The sequence below is a fragment of the Sus scrofa genome, chromosome 16, assembly GCF_000003025.6.
Source record: "Sus scrofa isolate TJ Tabasco breed Duroc chromosome 16, Sscrofa11.1, whole genome shotgun sequence".
Lineage (NCBI taxonomy): Eukaryota > Metazoa > Chordata > Mammalia > Artiodactyla > Suidae > Sus > Sus scrofa.
In genome coordinates this window covers 69,377,258-69,402,209 of record NC_010458.4, presented here as the reverse complement: position 1 = coordinate 69,402,209, position 24,952 = coordinate 69,377,258, and the positions used below count along the sequence as shown (strand labels likewise).

General features: G+C 45.4%; 1 protein-coding gene across 2 annotated transcripts in view; it reads left to right on the top strand.

Moving 5' to 3' along the window:
* Positions 1-24,952, top strand: part of GRIA1 (glutamate ionotropic receptor AMPA type subunit 1) — a 321,581-nt gene that overhangs the window by 252,157 nt on the left and 44,472 nt on the right. For both annotated transcript variants that reach the window (XM_021077008.1, XM_021077009.1), the window contains exon 12: positions 23,000-23,198. In XM_021077008.1, coding sequence (XP_020932667.1) covers positions 23,000-23,198 — 199 coding nt within the window. The remainder of the gene's footprint in view (positions 1-22,999; positions 23,199-24,952) is intronic.

The following is a 24,952-nucleotide window of genomic DNA, read 5'->3' as shown; positions in this document are numbered from 1 at the left end:
GTATGAGAGTCTCAAGTTCCATCCATGTTGCTGCAAATGGCTATATTTTATTTTTTATGACTGAGTAGTATTCCATTGCCTATATATACCACATCTTCCTCATCCAATCATCTGTCAATGGACATTTGGGTTGTTTCCATGTCTTGGCTATTGTAAATAGTGCTGCAATGAACATGTAGGTCCATGTGTCTTTTTTTAAGAAAAGTTTGGTCTGGATACATGCCCAAGTGTGGGATTGCTGGGTCATATGGTAGTTCTCTGTATAGTTTTCTAAGGTACCTCCATACTGTTTTCCATAGTGGTTGTACTAATTTACATTCCCACTAACAGTGCAGAAGGGTTCCCTTTTCTCCATACCCCCTCCAGCATTTGTTATTTGTGGACTTATTAATGATGGCCATTCTGACTGGTGCGAGGTGGTACCTCAAAGCAGTTTTTATTTGCATTTCTCTAATAATCAGGATGTCGAGCATTTTTTCATGTGCTTATTGGCCATCTGTGTATCTTCTTTGGAGAAATGTCTATTCAAGTCTCTTGCCCATTTTTCCATTGGTTTGTTGGCTTTTTTACTATTGAGTTGTATAAGTTGCTTATACATTTTAGAGATTAAGCCCTTGTCAGTTGCATCATTTGACACTATTTTCTCCCATTCTGTAAGTTTTCTTTTTGGTTTCGTTTTCTGTGCAAAATCTTGTCCATTTGATTAGATCCCACTGGTTTATTTTTGCTTTTATTTCTGCTGCTTTGGGAGACTGACCTGAGAAAACATTTGTAAGGTCGTCAGAGAATATTTACCTATGTTCTCTTCCAGGAGTTTGATGGTGTCTTGTCTTATATTTAAGTCTTTCAGCCATTTTGAGTTTATTTTTGTGCATGGTGCAAGGGTGTGTTCTAGTTTCGTTGATTTGCATGCAGCTGTCCAGGTTTCCCAGCAATACTTGCTGAAAAGACTGCCTTTTTCCCATTTTATGTTCTTTTATCCTTTGTCAAAGATTAATTGACCATAAGTGTCTGGGTTTATCTCTGAGTTCTCTATTCTATTCCGTTGGTCTAGAATGAGTACGCATTACTCAAGTAAAAAGTCAGGGGAAGAGCATTTCAGATAGAAAGAACAGCACATGCCTTGTGAGCTATGGTCAGGAATTTGGGTCCTTTTAAAAAAAATTATTGGAGGGAAGTCCCATTGTGGCACAGAGGATATGAATCCAACTAGGAACCATGAGGTTGCAGGTTTGGCCCCTGGCCTCGCTCAGTGGGTTGAGGATCTGGCATTGCCATGAACCGTGGTGTAGGTCACAGACACAGCTCGGATCTGGCATTGCTGTGGCGCAGGCTGGCAGCTGCAGCTCCAACTGGATCCCTAGCCTGGGAACCTCCATATGCTGTGGTTGTGGCCCTAAAAAGACAAAAAAAGACAAAAAAAAACTTTATTGGACTATGATAGAACACTTAACACAAGATCTATACTCTTAACAATTGTTAACTACAGTACAATGTTCTATAGTAACACTATAGAACTTACCCATTTTATTTATTTATTTATTTATTTACTTTGCTTTTTAGGACTGCATTCACAGCATATGGAAGTTCCCAGGCAAGGAGTCCAGTCGGAGCTGCAGCTGCCAGCCTATGCCATAGCCACAGCAACGCTGTATCTGAACAGTGTCTCTGACCTATACCACAACTCATGGCAACTCCAGATCCTTAAAACACTGAGCAAGGCCAGGGATCGAACCCACAACCTCATGAATCCTAGTTGGGTTCATTAAGCACTGAGCCACAAAAGGAACTCCCTTAACTGAAACTTGATGCCAGTAGTTGAATAACTCTCCATTTCCCTCCTCCTCCCCGCCTCTGGAAACCACCATTGGGAATTTTTAGAGCAGGAGAGTGATATGATCTGATTTACATTTTTGAAGGATCTCTCTACCTCACTGTTCTCAACTGGGGATCATTTGTCCATGTAGAAGACATTTGACAAGGTCTGGAGACATTTTGGGGTGGGCAAAATGGGGCGGGGGGGAGCTAGTGGAGTCTAATGTAGCCATTAGCAGTAGCCAGGCATGCTGCTAAACACTCCATCAGAGACATCATCCCACCACAAGTAATTGTCTGACCCCAAAATAGCAACAGTTTGGGGGTTTGGAAACCCTGAAAGCTGCAGTGTGAATACAATATTTCTGATTTAAAGAAGGGAGACCAGTTAGGAGCAAAGCGTGTTTGTTTAGGCCATAGATGATGGGCTTGGAGTAGGGTGATTGTTTTGTGGAGCTGGTGAGGAGCGCTCTGACCCAGAATGTATTGTGAAGGTAGAACCAATGGGATCTCTGATGTATTAGGGATGGGATGTGATGGATAGAGAGCAGTTAATGTTTCAAGTCCCAGTGACTGAAAGAAGAGTGACAGCATTTGCTGAGATAGGGGACATTTGTGGAGGAACAGGTGTGGAATGGAAAGAAATGAAGGGTTCCATTTGGAACACGCAGGGTCTGAGATGTTTGTTAGACACTCAAAAGAAAATATGGAACAGGCTCATGAGCCTGGAGGTGAAGGAGAAGGTCCAGACTGGACTTCAACATTTTAGGAATCATGAGCATGCAGTATGTAAATCCATGGGACTGGATGAGGTTGTCTTGGGAATGAGTCTGGATAGTGAATAGTTCCAAGGGCTGGACCCTTGAACTATAGAGGTCATCTGATGACCATCAGAAGGGGCTGAGAAGGAGCCGCCAGTGAGAGAGGAGGAAGAAAATCAAAAGAGCTGGTATCGGGAAGCCAAGCGAAGGGAATATGTCAAAGAGGCTAGCACAAACGCCCGATGTCAGAGGTTGCCAAGATCAAGAACGGAGAGAATAGGAAATGGGACACCAGGATGTCACAAGACTTATGAGCTAATGGAGCTCACTGTCTTTAGCAAAGTGGAGCAGGACTATAATATGAAGGGGTGTTTACATAATTCTTTCCGTAAAAAGTCTGACCCCAAACTTCCGTGTCTTCTTATCAGAAATGTATTTGTGTGTGTATGCTGGTATATTATTCCCCTCTACAGTCGTTTCTGCAAGAGAAGAGAGAAAGTAGGAAACAAAGGGAAACCTTTGATTAAAATTTATATAAAGTGAAGTTTGATAGTGATTTATGGCTCATGTTTATCAAGCAGAAAGGCCCAGCCTCTAGCCTTGTGTATGACCTTGGGATTTGGGGGTGGCTGAATCCAGAATTCGTTTTAATGACAACTCCCTGGATTCAAAGAAGCTTCATTTTTTTATTGGTGATTTAACTTTGAGAGTCTCATTCTTATTAATGATGTAAAATACAATTTTTTAGAGTAAGATTTGATCACCCCTTTTGTGTTCCCTTAATTTTTCTGTCCCTTCACATCTCTGGGTAAGGATTTCCCTGTGAAAACAGATGGACCCCTACTTCTACATCAAGTTCTACCTCCCAACCCCACCCTTCCTCATCTATTTGCAGAGAGTATTCAACTGGGCTAGAACTAAGCACATGAATAGCCTCTTGACCAGTTTTGAGCTAAGATGGGTATCCCTAGAGGTAGGTTTTGGGAATAGTCTTGAGCACATGTTAGAGATCATGAGGAAAATAGTCTTCTCTTTGGCCCTACCTCTGATTCCATCAGTAAAATATGTAAGAGATCAAATGAAAGTCGGGGATGTATTGGGTTGGGTTGGAAAACTGTGAAGTTCAGAGGAGGTCAGTCTTCAACTGCAGAGTAGGGGTGGTGACAAATGGCAAACCTGCAACATATGATCTTAATCATGATAATAATCCCTACCATTTTTTAGCTGGTATCTGCAAGCATTATTTCATTTAATCTTGGTAACAACCCTTCAAGTAGCCATTATAACAATTTCACTTTTACAGATTTTTTTAAAAGTGAGGCTCAAAAAGACTGCATAAATTGGCCAAGATCACACAATTAACAAGGGACAAGGCTGCAGATCAAACCCCAGTCTGACTTCAAAACCCACTGGGTCAATTACTATGTTATCCTCCCAAATGAATACAGCAGAAAACCCTCAGCTTGAAGCTGGGGATTTACCTCCTAAACCTAGCGCCAATATTAATTTTGAGGGTGACTTTGGGGAAAGTCATTTAATCTCGCTGAGCCTCAGCCTGGTTTTCCTCACCCGTAAAATAATCAGGACACCGTTGATGATCCTCGAGGTACCCTCTAGTCCTTGTGTCTTAGTCCTTGCGTCATGATTCTAACGCATGATATCAAAACTTTATGGCCTCTCATTTGCAAGGAGCACTTTGATTTTAAAAGCAGTCCTCTGCTATTGTATTTGATCTCTGCAACAACCACGAGGCAGGCAAGCATTACCTCCTTGCTTGTGTTTTACATAGAGATGGGGGAACAGACTTGAAATGAAGTAGGTTAACACAGCTGCTCCACAGTTGACTCCTCCAATAGACCGGGTATCCCCCCTCCTCCCTTAAGTCAGGCATTTTTCTCCCCTCTGGGTCATATACCATTTCTGCTTCCCAAGCAGATTTTTGGTATGAATTTCAATGTTAAATGCTAAATGCTAATAGGAACATGTACTGCCAGGCCCCCATCCACACCAGGGTACAGGGGTTAAGGGATAGGCATAGCGGGTGAGGACCAGTTCAGCTCCCCAGGAATAGTACCTGAATAACAGAGACTCAGGCAAGCAACCCCTCTAGACAGGATGAGAAGAAGGAAACTGGACATTTCTATATAATGGGAAATGCAATGCAAGGGTGTAGATGTCACTGTCCAGGGTGCTAAGGTAGCTGGTTTTTATAGTAGCAGTTTTGGAAAATATTCTACTAGAATATTTGCTTTTCCCAATGCCCCTCCCCCGTTTCAGAAAATTTCTTCATTCTCTGCTAAGATGCCCTAATCAGAATTCTGGGAGACAGGATAGCCTAAGGCTTAAGGGTCAACTCTGAACTCAGACTAGTTCTGTGTAGACGGAAGACAAGCTTTGGTTTCCCCATGCATAAAATAGCACTAAATACTTCTTCCCTCACAGTGTATAATGAAGAATAAATATAAACATCTTGCAGAGTATGTGGCACAAAACAGTCACTCCAAAATAAGGGAGCACTCAAAAAAGTAGTAAGCCCTGTCCTTCGCCTTCTATATTTGATCAATCTTCATATAGAGATTCTACCTATACTGCTACCATGGTGGTTCAGGTATTCATAAGCTCTGATCTGGGCTCTTGCAATATTCATCCCCATGTCTCCGTTCTTGTTGCCACATGACCCTCAATCCATTCTCCACTCTATGTGGTAGAGTGATTTCACCAAATACATGAACTGACTCATGTTACCTCCTGCTTTCCATCTCTCATTGCCTTTCTTCCACAGACTTTCTCCAGAACCTCAGGACCTTGCACGGCCTCCTCCTCAGCCTTCTGTCTCACCCTCCCCACCAAAGTTCCTACTGTATCCCTCTGCCATCTCTCCACTGGGCAGGTGGCAGGGGCAAGGGTCATTATTTCCTTCACTCCCATACCTTTGATTTTTGTCATTTTCTGTGCCCTTAACAACCCTCCCTGCAACACAGCTCTCCCTGGAGAATCAATTCTTCAGGTCGCAGCTTAGACAGTCCTTCCCCCAGTAAGACTAGGTATTTCTCTCAGCACAGGGCCTTGCACAGAGAAGGTACTTGATAAATATCTGCTGAATAAATGGAGATGAGTTACCATATCAAAGATGATTCAACGTTGGCGTCTTAAATCCCTACAGACTGAGGACACAGAGTCCAGAGGACACATACAGTAAATGACAAGTGATCTGCTCAGCTCCTGGAAGCCAGACACATGTTGTCCCTTTTAAATCTTTTTCCAGCTTTGTCTTCCATCCCATAGGCTTCTCGTCCTCACCTACATCCAACCAAAGAGACACAAAACATTCCTTATGGGAAGAAAGTTTATCACATCTCTCGAAAACTCTTTTATCAGCCAGAGCTTTAAAAGCTTGCATTTTCATGACTGCTAATTAGAACCGTCAATTTAGTGTAAGGCACTGGAAGAAGTAGGGTCTCTTGGAAGACAAAGAGAGATTAAGAAATTACTTTGGCAATTTTCAGAGTGATTTATGACGGGTATTGTTGATGATCTTATTAATCTCTTTTTCAAATATATGCTGACAGAGAGCTCATGTTGCCTATAATAAACTGGTATAGCCCATGCAAATCCCTATTAATATACTAGTTTGGGGAACACATATGGGAGGATATAAGCAGAGAACAAATGTTTGGCATCTAAAGGGAATTTTGTTTTCAAGTCTGTGTTTAATCCAAGGAACATTTGTTAAGTGTCTAATACTTTAGGAATTGTGAAGAAATCACAGTTGAAAATCCCACCTCTGCCCTCCAGGTGCTTTCCATCTAGTTGTGCAGAGGTGGAGCACGACCACTCTAAAACCAGGTAACACGCGAGGTAGAGAGGGCAAAGAGAGGCAGGTCTGGAGGACCGGAAGGAGACCTGGGCACCGAAGTGATCTGTAAACACAAGGGCAGGCAGTGGGGAGAGCTTGTTCTCTGCTGCCTCCCCGGCCCAGGGTCAGGCACATAACAGCATGTGATAGAACTGCAGCAAGCATGAAAGAAAGATGGAAGGGCAGTCAGGTTCTGGTTCCAACCTATCAGAAAATATGTGACCAATCGCTGATCCTCAAGCTCCTTATCTGTAAAATGGTAACTGTGATGAAACATCTTCCTGGGAGATTGTTGTGGGTGAGAACTGGTGGTGGCCATGATAGCTGTCCACCAGATATGCTCAGCTTTCCTCCTCTTGGGCACAGGATAGGATGGCATATCCTTTTCCACATTGATGCCAGGCTGCACTCATTTTATCTCATCTGGCCAATGAAACATGAAAAGAAGGAACATGGGTCAATCCTGGGAAGAAATTTGAAGAGCCAGTATGTACCTGGGAATATTCCAGTGGACACATGCCTTTTCCGTCTTGGCTCCAAAGGGAGGGTCAGGCGAAAACAGCCCCCAACCAACCTGCCTTGTACATAGGACATGAGCAAGAAATATAGTCGAACAGATGAAAAGTGTTGGCAAGTGTGTGCAGAAAGTGGAACCCTTGTCCACTGATGTGGAAATGCAAAATGGTGCAGCCACTGTGGAAAATAGTATGGAGGTTCCTCAAAAAAATTAAAAACAAAGCTACCATGTGATCCAGCAATCCTACTTTGAAGTATTATCCCAAAGAACTGGAATCAAGATCCAGAAGAGATGTTAGCACTCCCACATTCATTGCTGCAGTGTTCACAACAGCCAAAATATGGAACAATCTAAATATCCAATGGATCAGTGAATACAGAAAATGCACTCTGTACATTAAATGAGATATTACTCAGCCTTAAAGAGGAAATTCTGCTATATGCAACAACATGGATGAACTTGAAGATACTATGCTAAGTGAAGGGAACTAGCCACAGGAGCTTATGTTGCTTAATTCCAATTATATGAGGAATCTAAAATAATCAAATGGGTAGAATAAGAGGATAGAATAGCAGTTTACCAGGGACAGGGGAGTGGGGAGAGTGGAGAGTTGCTAATCAATGGGAATAAAGTTTCAGTTAAGCAGGATGAACAATTTCTAGAGATGAACTGTACAACAGTGTGCCTATAGTTTACTGTATTATACATTTAAAAACTTGCAGTTTTTTTGTTTTTTGGGTTTTTTGTTTGTTTTTGCTTTTTAGGGCCACACCTGTGGCATATGGAGGTTCCTAGGCTAGGGGTCCAATTGGAGCTACAGCTGCTGGTCTACACCACAGCCACAGCAATGCGGGATCCATGCCACATCTTTGACCTACACCACAGCTCATGGCAATGCCGGATCCTTAACCCACTAAGCAAGGCCAGGAATGGAATCCACAACCTCATGGATCCCAGTCAGATCTGTCTCTGCTGTGCCATGATGGGAACTCCAGCATTTAAAAACTTGTTAGGAGGGTAGACCTCATATTGAGTGTTCTTGCCATAATAAAATAAAATTTTTAAAAAGGAAGAAATAGATCTGGTTGTTAAATAGGCAAAGATTTGGGTGTCTTTTGTGATCACAGCATAACATGTCATAGCATACAGAATTTAATAAGGTGAAAAAACCCTTCATACAACCTAGGATAAATATAACAGCTAGTGAAGGGACCCCAAAAAAGTGCTACACTGGGAGAGATTACACCTGACTAAAGGTGTAGGGAAAACTTCATGGGGGAAGATGTCACAACATAAGATGGATTTTGAAGTTGAGAAGGCTATGTGGGGACATATAGAGAGAGAAGGAAGAAAAACATAAGAGGTATGCACAAATTAAGGAACTCAGAATGCAGGGAAGAAGAGGGTGATCAAGCAGTGAACGACTAATAAAAACAGGAGTGAGGAAAAGTAGCATGGATCAGGCACTTACTGTAGGCCCTTCTCCATCCTGCACGATGTACATGTATTCATTCTTCACAACACCCTTATTTGGTTTCTATCATTATCGTAACACAGCCCAGCAGCTGAAAACAACACAAATTTGTTACAGTTCTGTAGGTCAGAAGTCCAGTAAGAGTCTCACTGGGCTGAAATAAAGGTGGCAGCTGGGCTGTGTTCCTTTCGGGGGGCTCTGAGGCAAAAATCTATTTCCCTGCTCATTGAGGTTGTTGACAGTTTTAAGTTCCTGTGGTTGTCGGATTTGAGTCCTTGTTTCCCTGATGGCTTTCAGCTAAGGGTCCTTTCCAGCTTCCTCATTCCCTGGCTCATGGTCTTCTTTCCCTATCTTCACAGTCAGAAATGCAAGACCATTTTGAACCTCTCCCCCCTCTTCTCCTGTCTGCTCTCTCTGATCAAATCTCTTCCTCTTTTAAGAGCCAGTGTGATTACATTGAGTCCCCTTGGATAATCACCCTGCTTGAAGGTCCCTAATTGTAATTTTATTGGAAGAGACTCTGGCCATCTAAAGCCACAGATTCACAAGATCGAGGCATTGGGGCGCAGGTGTCTTCGGGGAACCGACCTTCTGTCTTCCACATCCCCATTTTGAAAGTGACGAGTGGAAGCTTAGTTGGTTAGGTAACCTGTCCAAGGTTACCACCAAGTTCTTGGCAGAATGATTCTTGATCCCAAGCAGCCTGACACTAACACCTTTGTTTTAACTGCAGACTTTATTCTGAGGATGTAAAGGGGAGTAGAGGACCAGGCTAGCCGGAACCATGGGGTAGGGGCTTAGTGTAGCCACTCAAATGGCAGGCACAGGAGGTGGTTTAAAGGAGCCCCTGCCTAGTGACTTCCAGTCACACCTGTTTTCCACTGCTATGTAACCAAGTACCATAAACCAAGTCATTTAAAACAGTACCCATACATTACCTCACAGCTCTGTCTAAATTTGTGATCAGCCTTTTACAACATTTTTAAAGAAACAATTTTATTGCTATCACTTTATGCAACAATTTGCTCTATGACAACCACTTTGCAGGGCAAAGGTTCTGAGGAAACATGATTTTATGACTATGTAAGGATTATAGAAATAGCTGAGACACCAGCTTCCCCAAAACGGGTGCCCCTAAAGATTTTGAAATCACTTTATGACCTCATAGAATAAATGATTCCTCTGTAATCATATTTTGCCATTAATTGGCTTAAAAATATTTTCTTTTATAGCTAGCTCAGAGGAAATCATGGCAAATGCCTGCTTACAGAGTTTCTTATTCACGCAACAATTACTGAGCCAGTATTGAGTTCTAGGGAATTATGAATAAATATAAAATCTTCATGATGTGATGATTTAGAGTGGTGATAACAGTGCATAAGAGCAAAATAAGGAGTTATCCTAGCAGGAAAATAGAAGAGTTCAAAGAAATGAAAAGTGAGGAGAGGAAGCAGCAGCCAGGCAGGCTTCTCAGAAGTGACCCTAGTAGCTGGGCTTCTGATCATTAAATACAGATTCTGTGCCCTGGCTTCAGCCCTATGATCTAGTCCTCTCTTCACTCTCCAGGCTCATCCTGTGCTGCCAGTTACCTTGAACCAGGAAGGCTTTTCCTGCCTCCAAACCTTTGCTCAGCCTACATCCTCTGTCTAGAATGATGTTCCTCCAGCCTCTTCACACACTAGCTCTCAGCTTAAATGTCATCCACCCAGAGAGACTTTCCGTCAGCTCCCTGCTACATCAGTTCCTTCCTTCCCGTGCCACTCATCAAATCAGTGATTAGAGAACAACAGTGTGCAATGGCCGACATGAGGAAGTATTGCTATGATCTCTATTTTACACAAGTGAGCTGAAACTCAGAGAGGTGAGGGCACTGACCCAAAGTCACACAGTAAGAAGAAAAGATGGGATTGAAACCCAGCTTGGATGATCCCATAATCCATAATTTTAACCACTAGTCCTAGGTTTTCTTAATCATAATAAATTATATGATTTATATGCATATGTTATAGGTATTCACTTGGAAAATCAGAAGGGAGGAAAAAAAGAGAAAGAGCCCGTAATCCAACTACCTGGCTGGTTCTTATAGTATCTTAGTTTATATACTGCCCAACACTTTTCTCTGTCCAAGTTAACTTTTCCAATGTAGCCACATGGTATCGTCTGTTATAACCTGCATTTTTCACTGAACAGCAACTGAAAACTTGCCATGGCCTCTTTCATTTGAGAAGAGTCATAGCTGCTTGAACCAGGCCTCTCCCCTGATCCAGGTGGCCAGGGAAGCACATTACACCTCATCCCCACAACAGCGCTCTTCAGTTGTGCCTATTATTATCCCCGTTTCATAGATGGATGAAACCGAGGCTCAGAAATGTGAAATCACTTGCCTCACATCACACAGTTAATGACCGTGGGGGTCGCACAGGAGGTCCGTGCAGCTTCTGAACCCCTCCTTCATACATCTTCTCTGTCTCAGAAAGAGCTTTCCTTTGATGAAATGATTGAGAGGATTGGGGGTGAGAGCAGCGAGGGAGGGTGTCCCTGCCTCTGGGGCTGCCCTGCTAGCCTGGATAGGAATATGTGGGAGGGAGTGTCTGAGCATGCAAGCAACCAGGTGTGATGAAACAATGGAGGATTTTAATTGGTTATATTAAGTAAAAAAGCTCCTTGTGCTGGAGCAAACCCAACATGAATTAAAGCAGAAGTATGCGTTGTGATTTTCTCTCCCACTTGCTAATGGGTAGGGGTCTATTTTTAAAAAACCCACAACATCCCACATTTTTTTTTCTGCTTTTTAGGGCCACACCGGTGGCATATGGAGGTTCCCAGGCTAGAGGTCATAAATCAGAGCTGTAGTTGCTGGCCTATGCCACAGCCACAGCAATGCAGGATCCAGGCCACATCTACAACCTACAGTACAGCTCACAGCAACACCGGATCCTTAACCTACTGAGCGACGCCAGGGATCGAACCCACATCCTCATGGATACTAGTCAGGCTTGTTGCCGCTGAGCCACAATGGGAACTTCCGCAACATCCCACATTTAAATCTGCTGCCCACTGTAAGGACTTCAAATGCCCTGCAGGAGGTTGGGGGGGGGGGCGCAGAGGTGATATTTCAGGGCCTTGCCAGGTCCACGGAGGCAGGGACCCAGGTCCCTGGAGCACACCTCACTTTCTGAAGCCAGCTGGTGGCTCAGCAAAGAGTAGGAGCTCTCAGGAGGCTCCAGATTCAGGAAAACATATGTTTTGGTATTATGGGCTGGCCAGCAGGCAGTTAGCTATAAAAAGAGAGTGGCTTCTTCTAAGAATGTACCCAAAGAATATCTGTGGAGGAAGTCCCATTTTTAACACCCAGTGTGGTGCCACAAATTCCTTTGTGTCTAGGAGCTGTGGGGAAGTGGTACCTGGGACCTGAGAAGATCAACCTTGACAGAGGTGGTGGTCCTGGTTCAGGCTGGACCCACCTTCAGCACAATGAAATCACACCATTGGAATTCCATGGATCTGGGCCCACCTGCAGGTCCATCAGGTGCTTTTCGAGCTTAATTAAATTATTTCGTCTCTCTGAGCCTCAGTTTCCATGTTTATCAAAAGGAGAGTGGAATATGCCTACCCCTCCTGAAGAGAGTGATACCCAGTGTTTTATGCAGTATCCAATTCAAAGTAGGTACTCAAGAATGGTGGCTGCCAGGTGCTTAACATGCTTTGGGCAAAGTGAAATTTTTGCTTGTTCACATTTTTGTCCCATCTCCATACCATAGCACAAGCTGTTTCTGCTCCAGAAAATACCCATTCCAGAGGGCTCCAAGTTTGCTTGCTCTGCATATGCCAGGAATATGCTTCCTCTTCCATGCTGCCTTTCTAGATTTCTGCCACTTGGATGGTACTTTCCCCACCTCTGCACTCTCAGAGCACTTAATCGTGACTCCCCATGCTGCTTATTCCAGCCCAGGTATCACAGTTGCTGCTGTGTGGGTCATAATCACTCTATTAAAGTGATTTATTTGAGAAGCAACTTCTTAGGTATTTCTCATCACACTTGGTATGTAGTCAGTGTTTCATAAACACTATGTAATCGTCCTTATTCGGCCTGAGCTCAGTGAGCACCTCCTATGTGCCAGGCACTCTGCTAGGTGCCAGGGATTTAGCAGTGAATGACGAAGTCCCCGCCCTCTTAGAATTTCCATTTCAGAGGAGGGAGACAGATAATAATGAATAAACTCATCAATAAATACACGATTATATAAAGATCACATTAGACTTTGATAAGTGCTATGAAACAAAGAAAACAAGGTCAGAGGAGAGAGACAAGGATGGCAGTGACAATATTTAAAGAGCTATAAGTGAGGAGGTACCGTTTGAGCAGAAACCTGAAAGGCAGCGGGAGGTTTAGGATAATTTCAGTGAGTTGAGTTCCAGGCAAAGGGAACAATTCCTAGTGACCTAACATGGGAAAGACTTGGGTACGTTCTAGGAACTGCATGAAAGCCAATGAGGCTGGAGCAGAGGCATGGCAGGAAGATAGTTTAAGATGAGATTAGAGGCGGGCAAGATAAGGTTGACCTTGGCAAGGCACTTGGATTTTATTTTCTAAATGGGTCAGATTTAAATGGGGCAGGGGGACAATAGGATCCTACTTATAGTTTTAAAATGTCCCTGTGGCTATTGTGTGGACATGGGATGTACCAACTCAAGAGAAGAAGCAAGGAAACATGGTACCGATATCTAGTATCTAGAATGTTACCAGGGACTGTGGACGATGACTGGATTTGATGGACTGGGTGTGAGCATGAGGGAAAGAGACAACCAGAAACGTCCACCTGGGGAGTTCCCATTGTGGCTCAGTGGTTAACGAACCCAGCTAGGAATCATGAGGACGTGGGTTTGACCCCTGTCCTTGCTCAGTGGTTTGGGGATCCAGCATTGCCGTGAGCTATGGCATAGGTCGCAGATGCAGCTCGGATCCCCAGTTGCTGCGGCTGTGGCATAGGCCAGCAGCTGCAGCTCCGATTTGGCCCCTAACCTGGGAACCTCCATATACCACAAGTGCAGCCCTAAAAAGACCAAAGAAAAAGAAATGTCCACCTGGCACTTGGTATGAACAGCGGGGAGGACACAGGTGCCATTTTCTAATGAGGAAGATGGAAAAGAATAGGGACCCAGGAGAAGGACTGGAATTGAAACGTGGAAGATTTTAGCATCTATATGTAAGGGTCCTGGGCTTGGAAGCGGTCATCTAGGGAAAGAAGGCAGACAGGGATGGGAAGAGAGCCGAGGCCTGAGTTCTGGGCACAAGAATTTGAGATTAAGTGGAAGGGAAAAACCAGCAGAAAAGACTTAGAAGGACCAAACTGCAAAGTAGGCAGAGATTGAGGGGCGTATGGCACCTAGAAGCTAAGAGGACTGTTTGCAGAAGAAATCAGTATCACAGCATCCTCATCATCACAGGTGGCATCTTGAGTCCTCCTAGGTCTGTGCTCAAGTTCAAAACATGACCTGCTCTTTGAATTGCCACAGTTTTGTGAGATGGAATTCAGTATTTCCATGTTCAGAGGTGGAGACCAAGGCTTAGAGAGTGAAATAAAGAATTAGTACATATTTTAAAAATGAATGAATTGATTTACATTCACTTTTTTTTTTAAGGCCGCACCCATGGCATATGGAAATTCCCAGGCTGGGGATTGAATTGGAGCTGCAGCTGCCAGCCACAGCTATAGCCACAGCAACTCAGGATCTGAGCCATGTCTGCAACCTACACCACAGCTCACAGCAACACCAGATCCTTAACTCACTGAGAAAGGCCAGGGATCAAACCCACATCCTCATGGATGCTCGTTGGGTTCATAACCTGCTGAGCCACAATGGGAACTCCCTACATTCATTCTTTTTGCAAACTGTGCCTATAATACCTTCTATAGCCTACCTTAATGGAAAATAATAGGAACGTAAGACCATCCCTCTTTGAAACATAGCTCTGCAAGTTCTAGAACAGCACACTAGCTTACAGAGTGCCAGGCTTTCCTTGGAGCTTGTTCTCCAACTCCCAGATCCTCACCCCTGAGACTCAGCATAGGAGCCACCCTCCTCCCCCGTGCTGCTAGAACACAGTGACCACAGCTGGGCAATTAATGTGAATCACTCCTGCTCTGCCAGGGAAGCACTGAGTGATTTGCAGCTGGACCCTTTGCCAGCCAGACACAGCGCCTTGGATGAAGTGGCCTCATCAGTGGAATTGTTGCATTTGGCCAGTATTTCCCTGGTCTGGGAACCTTGGTGCCCAATAGCAAGTGAGCCTCTCTCTGAACATAGCTCAGCTGAGTAATTATCAAGATGGACCATTTTTTTTCCTCCCAGTAATTTAGAGGCAGGCTATCTGAGCCTCTGCCTTCATGCCTCGGTTTCCATTACTTTTTAAAAATAGCCATTTGAAGCAAATGACCGAGGGAAAGAGGTTGAGCTCAGTGACCTCTTGAGCTCCTCTGAATGAAGGCAGGCAGGAAGTGCCCTTTCTGTCCCCTTCCTCTCGGGATGACAGGACATGCTTTTGATATAAAGAAGAATGTCCGTATCCAACTCCTTGTCAAGAGAGGTCCTGGAGAGGAGGAGGATGAGAGCAGAAGCTGACTGCTATTTACTAACTCCCTACTCTGGCCCAATATATCTGCTTTCCTGAACGCCCCTGGACATCAGCTCTGCTGCCCCACCTCCAGCCAGGTCATTCCTCCAAAGGCCATCTGCAGAGTTCCATCTTGAAACTCTCTCTCCATGCCAGGCACTGTGCCTCATGCTTCATTGGTATTTTTTTCGTTTTAATTCCTGTCTTTTTTTTTTTTTTTGCCATTTATTGGGCTGCACTTGCGGCATATGGAGGTTCCCAGGCTAGGGGTCTAATCGGAGCTGTAGCCACCAGCCTACGCCAGAGCCACAGCAACTCGGGATCCGAGTCGCGATTGCAACCTACACCATCCGGCACTGCATCCGGCAACGCCGGATCCTTAACCCACTGAGCAAGGCCAGGGACCGAACCCGCAACCTCATGGTTCCTAGTCGGATTCGTTAACCACTGCGCCACCACAGGAACTCCTCCTTTTAATTCTTTAGAATACCTTTAAGAAGTTCCCATTGTGGTGCAGTGGAAACAAATCCAGCTAGTATCCATAAGGATGCAGTTTGATCCCTGGCCTTGCTCAGTGGGTCAGGGATGCTACGTTGCTGTGGTTATGGAGTAGGCTGGCAGCTGCAGCTCCAATTCGACCCCTAGCCTGGGAACTTCCATATGTCAGCAGCGGCCCTAAAAAGCAAAGTAAAACAAAAAACAAACAAACAAACAAACAAAACCTTTAAGAGGAGTTCTAACCATCCAATTTCTAAAGGAACTGCCCAAAGAGATTTAGTGACTTGACCAACGTCATACAGCCAGTAAGGAATAAGACAGGATTCTATTCTGTCTTGTCTGAGCCCATTCTCTTAACCCAGTGCCTTCTCCTTTCTCCCTGAAGGTAGCTCAAAAGTAACTGTCAAAGCACTCAGTCCAGTACTTTATCTGGGGGTGGGGGGACTAATAACTAGAGAAATGAATTTTAAAAGGTGCATATGAGCTTAGATTGAAGGTCTCTGAGGGTCAGAGTAGGGTTGAGGGCAGGAGATGTTAAACTAAAAGCCACGGGCCACATCCAGCCTCCTGTTTTTGTAGTGAAAGTTGGCCTGGAACACAGCCACAGGCCTGTACCTGCGGTTGCTTTCAGGCTACACCAGCATGGTATTATGATAGAGACGATGCAGCCCTCAAAGCTTGAGATAACTACCTGGCCAGGCACAGAAAAAGTTTGCCCCTCCTCCTCTAGAAAGACAAACCCAAGCTGTGCAATTAAAAATGCACATTCCAGAGTTCCTCTCATGGCACAGCAAAAGGAATCCACCTAAGAAAAATGAGGCTGTGGGTTCGATCCCTGGCCTTGCTCAGTGGGTCAAGGATCTGGTGTTGCTGTGAGCTGTGGTGTAGGTCACAGACTCGGCTTGGATCCAGCGTTGCTGTGTCTGTGGCATAGGTGGGCAGCTATAGCTCCAATTAGACCCCTAGCCTGGGAACCTCGATATGCCACAAGTACAGCCCTAAAAAGACAAAAAAACAACGACAAAAAAAGCACATTCCAAGGGCCGGGGTGAATCCCAATCCATGACCAGGACGGGAAATGCCAGTTAGAACCCAAAGATGGCCCAATCCAATCCTTGCTGTTTTCCATCAGCATCAAGTAATGCATTTAATGATAGGCACTTCGTGTCTTGTTAACCAGAGAAAGAAGAATCCTTTGCCAGGAGAAACTGCTTACATCTAGCATCAAGCTCCTGTGGCCGGGTCAGGATGGTCATGACGGGGTGGTCATGGGCTGTCGTTAGAGCATTTCCTTCTCCCACTGCCTCTGCCCACCCCCACCCTCACCCCCACCCTGGGGAACCACCAAATCCTGTCATTTTGATCTCTTCACCTCTTTGTCAGCTGCATCTTCCAGTGTCTGTGGGCTCCATTTTCATTCAACGCATTGTCATCAATGTTAATCAAGAAATAGCATAAATAACCATCCAGTGACATGCTTACAGCAGCCTGGTTGGAGCTGTAGGGGCAGAATGACTGTGGTGTAATAGCAGTGCAGAGGGGGCTGCTCAGCACCAAGGTGGGGAAGTTTGCAGAGGACAGGGTTTCTCGCTCGGTAACTCCTTTTCTCCTCTGTCGACCTTGCCTTCTCCCACCCCTGCAGCTTTCTGCTTGGCAGTCTCCTACTCATACTTCAAAACCTAGTGCAAGTTTCTCCTCCTCTACTAACTTTCCCAGACTTCTGCCAGCAGAGTAACGAGCGAGCCCTTCTGTGTTCCCTTACCGGTGCTTCATTTGTCACATCAAGATAATATTGCAAGTAATGTTTATGATATTTATATAATACGGCGATGATGGCTTTACTGAGTATTATGCTCCAGACACTGTGCTTCAGACAAGACACTTTACAGAGAATCAGGGTGTCTGACCCCAAAGCTTGTGTTTTAATCATGAGGCTGCACTACTTTCCCATTTTCTCCCATGAAGGGCGAGGCTGTCGTGGGGTCTTCACTTTTTTCTCCCTTGTGCCCACCAGTGCCTGCCACACAAGCAAGGCTGGTAAAGTGAAGGAATAAATAGCATGATATACACAGTTCTAAAGCGTCCCATCTCTTGGTTATTCACAAACTAACCTTGGTACCACTGCAACAAGATTTTACAGTTATAATTAAGGTCCCACATCAGTTGACTTTAAGTTTTTCCAGATGAGCCTAACCCAAGCCAATGAGCCCTTTAAACACTGAGAGTTTTCTTCAGCTGGTGGAAGTCAGAAAAATTCAAAGAAGGAGTCCCCATTGGGGACTCAGTGGGTTAAGAACCTAGCTAGTATCCATGAGGATAAGGATTCCATTCCTGGCCTCGCTCAGTGGATTAAGGATCTGGTATTGCCACGAACTATGGCATAGGTCATAGATGTGGCTCAGATCTGGTGTTGCTGTGGCTGTGGTGTAGGCCAGGAGGTGCAGCTCCTATTCAACCCCTACGCTGGGAACTTCCATGTGCCACAAGTGCAGTCCTAAAAGGAAGGAAAAAAAAATTCAAAGAAAGAGAGGGATTTGTCACATGCTCATGTGCTTGAAGGTGGAGGGGGCATTTGATGAGGACTGCAAGCTATTTCTAAGGGCTGAGACCAGCCCCTGGCTGACAGCCAGCAAAGAAACAATGACCTCTGTCCCACAACCAGAAGATGAATTCTGACAACAACCTGTGAGCTTGGAAGCTCCACATGAGAACCACAGCTCCAGCCAACAGCCCGACTGCAGCCTGATGAGACACTGAACAGAGAATCTAGACACCCTTACCCAGACTGCTGACCCGCTGAACTGTGAGATAATACATGAACACCATGAGAAGCAATTAAGATTGAGGTGATGGTATCCAGCAATAAAAAATAAACACGGGGGTTCCCATCATGGCTCAGCGGTTAACGAACCTGACTAGTGTCCATGAGGATGCAGGTTCGATCCCTAGCCTCGATCAGTGGGTTAAGGATCCAGTGATGTCATGAGCTGTGGTATAGGTCACAGACCCAGCTCAGATCCCACATTGCCGTGAGCTGTGGTGTGGATCTCAGATGCTGCTTGGATCTGGCATTGCTGTGGCTGTGGTGTAGGACAGCAGCTACAGCTCTGATTTGACCCCTAGCCTGGGAACCTCCATAGGCTGAAGGTGCAGCCCTAAAAAGACAAAACGATAAAAAAAAAAAAAAAAAAAAAAAAAACACAAACAAGTTTCCTATCCTGTGGAGATGCTGCTGGCCAGACTGCTTCGTGTGGCCCACAAAGGTTCCAATGAGCAGGACAAGAGGTGAGTGTTGGCAGTGATCCAGCATCATGGAGACACCGCGGGTCAAGGAGGTCCGTGTCCATCTGCAGATGAATCAGATGGTGGTGAGGGAGGGCATGCTCTGCAGTGGCCGGAGTCCTGGACAGGAAATTGGGAGTGCCGGCTCCTAATCCCAGCTCTGCCACTGCCTCACTGTGCGGCCCTGGGCAAGTTCCTTTAGCTGTTTTCCCTGTGGTCCTTCCATCTGTCAGATAAGGATGTTTGTCCCTCTCCCATCCATTTCCCAGGGCTATGAATCAAGTTCAAGACAAAGCCACAAAAATGTGGCCAACAAGCCACCTGAATGGTGGCCAATTCTGGAGGGACACTAAGGGTTTTCTCAGTCACTTAGGGAGTCTGAGGAAGAGCCATGCCAAGTTATGAGCCTAATGATATTCAGGTGACGAGGCAGACCTCCAAGGGGCTCAGATTACAGCTGTTGCATCCCAGCTAAGAAAAGTGCTGCTTTGCCCTGCGGCTCCCTAGGGGAATAATCATCATCATAAAAACAATGTCTTCTGTTCAACAGCACTTTTCAAAATACTTTCCCCTCTATCATTTTAATTCCTACAGCTTGTATCTGTCAAAGGAAATGAATGGATGAAGAGTCTTTCTATTTCTGAAAGTTCAGGTTTCTCACCATGGGTAAATAGGTTCATTCTCATCCTTTAAACAGAGGAAGAAGACTGAGATCCAGCTGGGCAGGCAGCCTAGGTTATGGGGATGCAACAAAGACTCTTACTCCCAGGTCTGACTTTTTTTTTTTTTTTTTTTTTTTGTGGCTGCACCCACGGCATAAAGAAGTGAATCCAAGGTGCAGCTGCAACCTCCTTTAACCCACTGCCAGGCTGGGGATTGAAACCCTGCCTCTGCAGCAACCAGAGCCACTACAGTCAGATTTGACCCACTGTGCCACAGCAGGAACTCCCCAGCCCTGACTTCTAATAATTCATGCCTCTTGGACTGAGCTTGGAAAATACAGAATTCTTAGGTAAAGATTTGTGCCAGGTCTGAACTGAAGGGCGATAGGGTTTCATTCACACTCAAGTTCCATATTATAGGTTGAATACAAATGAAGTTTTGGAATCACATCCATCTTGGAGAACCTGTCCCTTCAGCCCTCCAGTTATTCCATGATGACACTTGCTGGCTGTCAAATAGCAAAAGTTTTCTTTGCTGTCTTCATTAACGGGACAAAGGCAGGGATGAGGGGAATACCATGCAGGGGAAGCTGCTCTCAACACCCAGCTGATAAATATTAATGAAAGGATAGGAAAGGAGCCATTAGTCTGGAACTTTCCTGGGAGAACTTTGAGCTGCAGCAGGTGATACCCAAGTTGTGATACCTTAGCTGGACCTCTCAGTTCAGTCATATTGGAAAAGGAATAGCCATTCTGAACAGGCAGTTTGAGGCCATGACTCCAGATATCCTGGAAATTATTCCTGGGCTCTAGAATCTCATGTGAATGGAACCATTAGGGAATGAAAGAGGGGGCATTCATGCATTCACTTGATATTAAGGCTGACTTCATGCTGGGTGCTGGAGATTCAACAAGGCACAAAAGAGAATGTTCCTTTACTCTCAGAGTGGAGAGAGGTTTAGGGGGACAATGACATAATCACACAGACCAATGTCAGGTAGCAACTGCAATAAGAGGTGCATGGGTCTCTGAGAGTTGTATGCTTGAATGCTGAAAAAGCCAGGACTAGGATGAGGTCAGAAGGATAAATAGGATTGAAGCACTGATCAGGAAAAAGAGCAGCAAGTGATAAGGATGAGAGCTTTTGGAGTATGAAGGATCAAAGAAATTCCACCACAGAGTTATAGACTCTGTGTTGGGGGTGTGGCACTGAAGTGTGAGCAAGGAGCCAGACCACTCAGGGCCACCGGAGAGCTGAATTTTGTTCCAAGTGTAAGAGAAGCACTTTGATGGGTTTTATACAATGAAGAAGCATGCTATCATCAATGTTTTCAAAAAGACCATGCAGGCTGCCTTTTTGAGAACTGATTAGGCAGAGAGTAGGAGGGTGGGGGCAGGAGAGATGAACAGAGGCCAGAAGTCCAGTTTAGATGCCATTGTCATCATCCAGAATTGGAGAAGCAGCAGCATCTTCACACGAGCCTGGACACTTGTATCTGCTCCCCCCTAAGATGGATAGAGCACTGAACTAGTTATCAGCAGACTGATAGGATCCTAAGTAAAACTGTGTATTTATCCTGGGACACTGGGAGAAGGATTTTTGCCTCTGTATACCTCATTTTGCTTGACTGTCCAATGGAAGCCATGCATCCCAGTTCACTTATGTATGATTTCAAACTGCGAGCTCTCTCGGAGATGAGAGGAGTGTAAAAGGAAGCAGTCTCTGCCCTCAAGTGATGCTTGGTCCTTCCTCTCTCTGGCTTTTTGTTGTGTCCCCAGCACTGAGTGCCCTGGAGGACCAAGATCAGGCACCAAGTACCACATCTCCATAAGGAGTTAATCAATTGAACATCTTCAGAAATGGGGAAGTTCACTCTCACTCCCAGGGAAAGCCTTGGACCATCCTCCCCCTCAAAAAAAAAAAAAAAAAAAAAAAAACAACTTCCTCAAATTTAGCTTGTTTCCTGTCACTTCCGCCAAATGCACCTAAATCAGGTCACATGGTACAGGCCTCACATCAATCTGTCAGTCTCCAGGTCATTTCTTCCGGGAAAATGTCCCCTTCCTGCAGCTGTTCCTCAGATGACATGGCATTGTCCCACAATCCTGCTCTCATTCCTCTGAATAAGTCTCTTATCTCCCTCTTCATGGAAGCATCTAGCAACAGTATTCTCCATAGAGCAAGAAAGAACAAGTCTTCATTGGATTTCTTGGGGTGAGCACCATCTGCCTGGAGGGAAAAGGAGTCTCCAGGAAACTGAAACCAAGTAGAACACACAAGAATGTGGCAATCACACAGAGAGGGTCGACAGAGTCTTGAAAATAGAATCAAACAGGCCAGCAGCCCTGGGTACTGCTCCTGGGTCAGTGCGACTTGGGACTTTTGTGTTTCTTTATCTGTGAAATTCACAGTTTGGATTGGTGATTGCTCTGGATGGTAGGCATTAGCTTCTAGTTAAGCATTGTCACCTCTGAGCTTGAGGCTGTCAGAGCACATGTTATAAAGGCGTTAAGGGTGCAGTAGCTCCAGAATGACACTTCCTTAATAAACCGGGCAGAATGGAAGGAAAAATGGAATGCAAATAGCTCTATCACTATCTGATTCAGTAAGACTCGATGCCATGTCTGGCCACCACATAAAATCACCCCCTGTCACATCTAAATCACTGGTAATATGAATTAGAATAAGACTGGGAAGCTCTGGGCTTGAAATCTCCTAGGCAAATCCAAATAATCACAGTGGAACTCTTGGCTGGTCATGTTCCCCTTCACTGTGCCAGGCATAAGCAAGGAGAACAGGACTCTAAGATTAAAGATAAAATTCTCACCTCCTGTATGATTGGCATACTTGCCATTTTGATCCAGAAGAAACTATCTTTCATTTTTTATTTCAGCCCCAAGTTCTTTCTCTGTGCTAAGGAGGAGAACCTCACCTACACCCACCAGGGACATCCCCTGAGGTGGCTGGATGGAGTGCCGTGCTGTTGTCATCATTCCCTTCCAATCTGTCCCCATTTCCCTTCCTTCCAGTCCACCACTTCGCAGTGTCTGCCAGCCAGGAGGGCAAGAGTGAATAGGCAATCCGAGAACATTTCTGGATGTGATCACATATGTGCAACATGTGTGTAAAGGCACTTGCATTTGTATGTGCATGCGCATACCTTTGGTGTACGTGTAACTGCATTCAGTAGATATTGGGGATGTTGCAGGCAAGGGCTATCATATCTGTGTCTTTGCTGGCATGCGTCTCGAGGTGTATGTGTGAGAGTGAGCATGAAGATGTACCTGCAGGGCTGTGCCACTCCCGATGGACAGCAACCCCACAGGTCCTTATCCATGACCGGGAAAGACAATGCGCAGGAGACCCCAACGTTTGAATTCTCATACCTTTCTGACAGAAGAGAAGGTGCGATAGGGCTGGACAGCTCTGCTGATGGGCTCAGGCGGCCCACAGCCCCTCCGCATAGCCTTCTGTCATTGATGCCTGTGCTTCTGACGCCTCTCCCCTTGGCCTGCAGGTCCCTGTCCGGCCGCATCGTTGGTGGCGTCTGGTGGTTCTTCACCCTGATCATCATCTCCTCCTACACGGCCAACCTGGCCGCCTTCCTGACCGTGGAGAGGATGGTGTCTCCCATTGAGAGTGCCGAGGACCTGGCCAAGCAGACAGAAATCGCGTATGGGACACTGGAAGCAGGATCCACAAAGGAGTTTTTCAGGGTAGGGACATCCCTTGTCCCAAGGGACTTTCACAAAAGGGAAGCACTACTGTCATTAGCCTATGCTTGTCCTTAGAGAGCATGACGTTACAGGCAGCCAGGGAAACTGCGTAACCGAGTCTAAGTCAGAGAAACTCAAGACACTCCTCGGCTTTCTACAAATCCCTGAGAAATCGACCTTCCTACACATTCATGGAAACTCCAAAACTCTGTGTTGAATGAGACCCCTTATGTATACCAGTCCGTGTCAGGTTCTCTGAGGGCTGCAAACGATATGATGGAGTTCCCATTGTAGCTCGGAGATAACAACCCAACTAGTATCCAGGAGGACACAGGTTCATCCCTGCCTCACTTAGTAGGTTAAGGATCCGGTGTTGCTGTGAGCTGTGGTGTAGGTTGCAAACACGGCTCGGATCTGGTGTTTCTGTGGCTGTGGTGTAGCCAGAAGCTGCAGCTCTGATTCAACCCCTAGCCTGGGAACCTCTTAGGTGTGGCCCGAAAAAGAGAAAGGATATGACTACAATTCCCTTCCTGCTCCTGCCAGGACCTTCAGCCTTCTTAGTAATTAATTAGGATAAGCTAGATACAAGGTCCCCACCCAATGCCCTGCATCCCTCCTCAGAAACTTGATAAATCAGATGTTATATGGAAAATAATTACTGGAATAGGAGGTAGTGCCAGGAGAGACGGAAAACGTGAGTGAAGTAGAGGTGGTGGGGATGTCTTGTGCCTGGAGGCCAGGAGCGAAGGCAGAGAAGCAGAGAGCTTAGGAGCAGAAGCCTTTAGGTCAGCCCCATCTAGGTCCAGAAAGTGGCTCCATCCTTTACCTGTTCTGGGGCACTAAGGCTCTTTGATGACATTTCCCCATCTATAAAATGAGACTATTTCCCTCCAAGAGTCATTATGAGACAAAAAGAGATGAGACATCTGAAATACAAGAAAACAGGAGTTCCCATTGTGGCTCAGCAGAAAGAAATCTGACAAGTATCCATGAGGACGCAGGTTCTATCCCTGGCCTCGCTCAGTGAGTTAAGGACCAGCTGTTGCCATGAGCTGTGGTGCAGGTCACAGACGTGGCTCGGATCCCATGTTGCTGTGGCTGTGGTGTAGGCCAGCAGTTACAGATCCAATTTGACCCCTAGCCTGGGAACATCCATATGTCATGGTTGCAGCCCTAAAAAGACCAAAAAACACAAAGCAAAGGAAGAAAAGAAAAAGAAAGAAGAGAAGAGAAAACAAAGAACAACCAATGAAGCCTCCACTTCCCATTAGGACTTCAGGGGTTGTAAGCAACCGAGAGCCATCGTGAAGGAGGAGTAGGGATAATAGCCCCAAAGGACAGACCGGTAAACATTTCTAGACATCAGGAAAGCAAGTCGGGCCTGGGTGGGCTCATTACACTCTAGGCAAAAGCAACAACTTGAACAAATGCCCCAAAACAGGAAAAGCTGTCATTTCCTGGACTTTGGACATGTTCATCTCTGGGGCTGAACTGGTGGCACAGGGAGCTGCCATATATTTGATCAAATAAAAATAATAAACAATTGCTACCACTTCCTTAGCACATAGTATGAATTGAGTCCTATGCTAAGAAGCAACACATTCCATGACTTATCTCGCATAATCCTTCACTAGAGGTGAGTTAGGGATTTGTTCTCCCCGTTTTAGAGAGGAAGCTCAGAGAGGTAAAAGTAATCACCCAAGGTCACACAGCTAAGCAGGAGCTAGAGAAGAACAGAGAGTAAACCTCTGCAT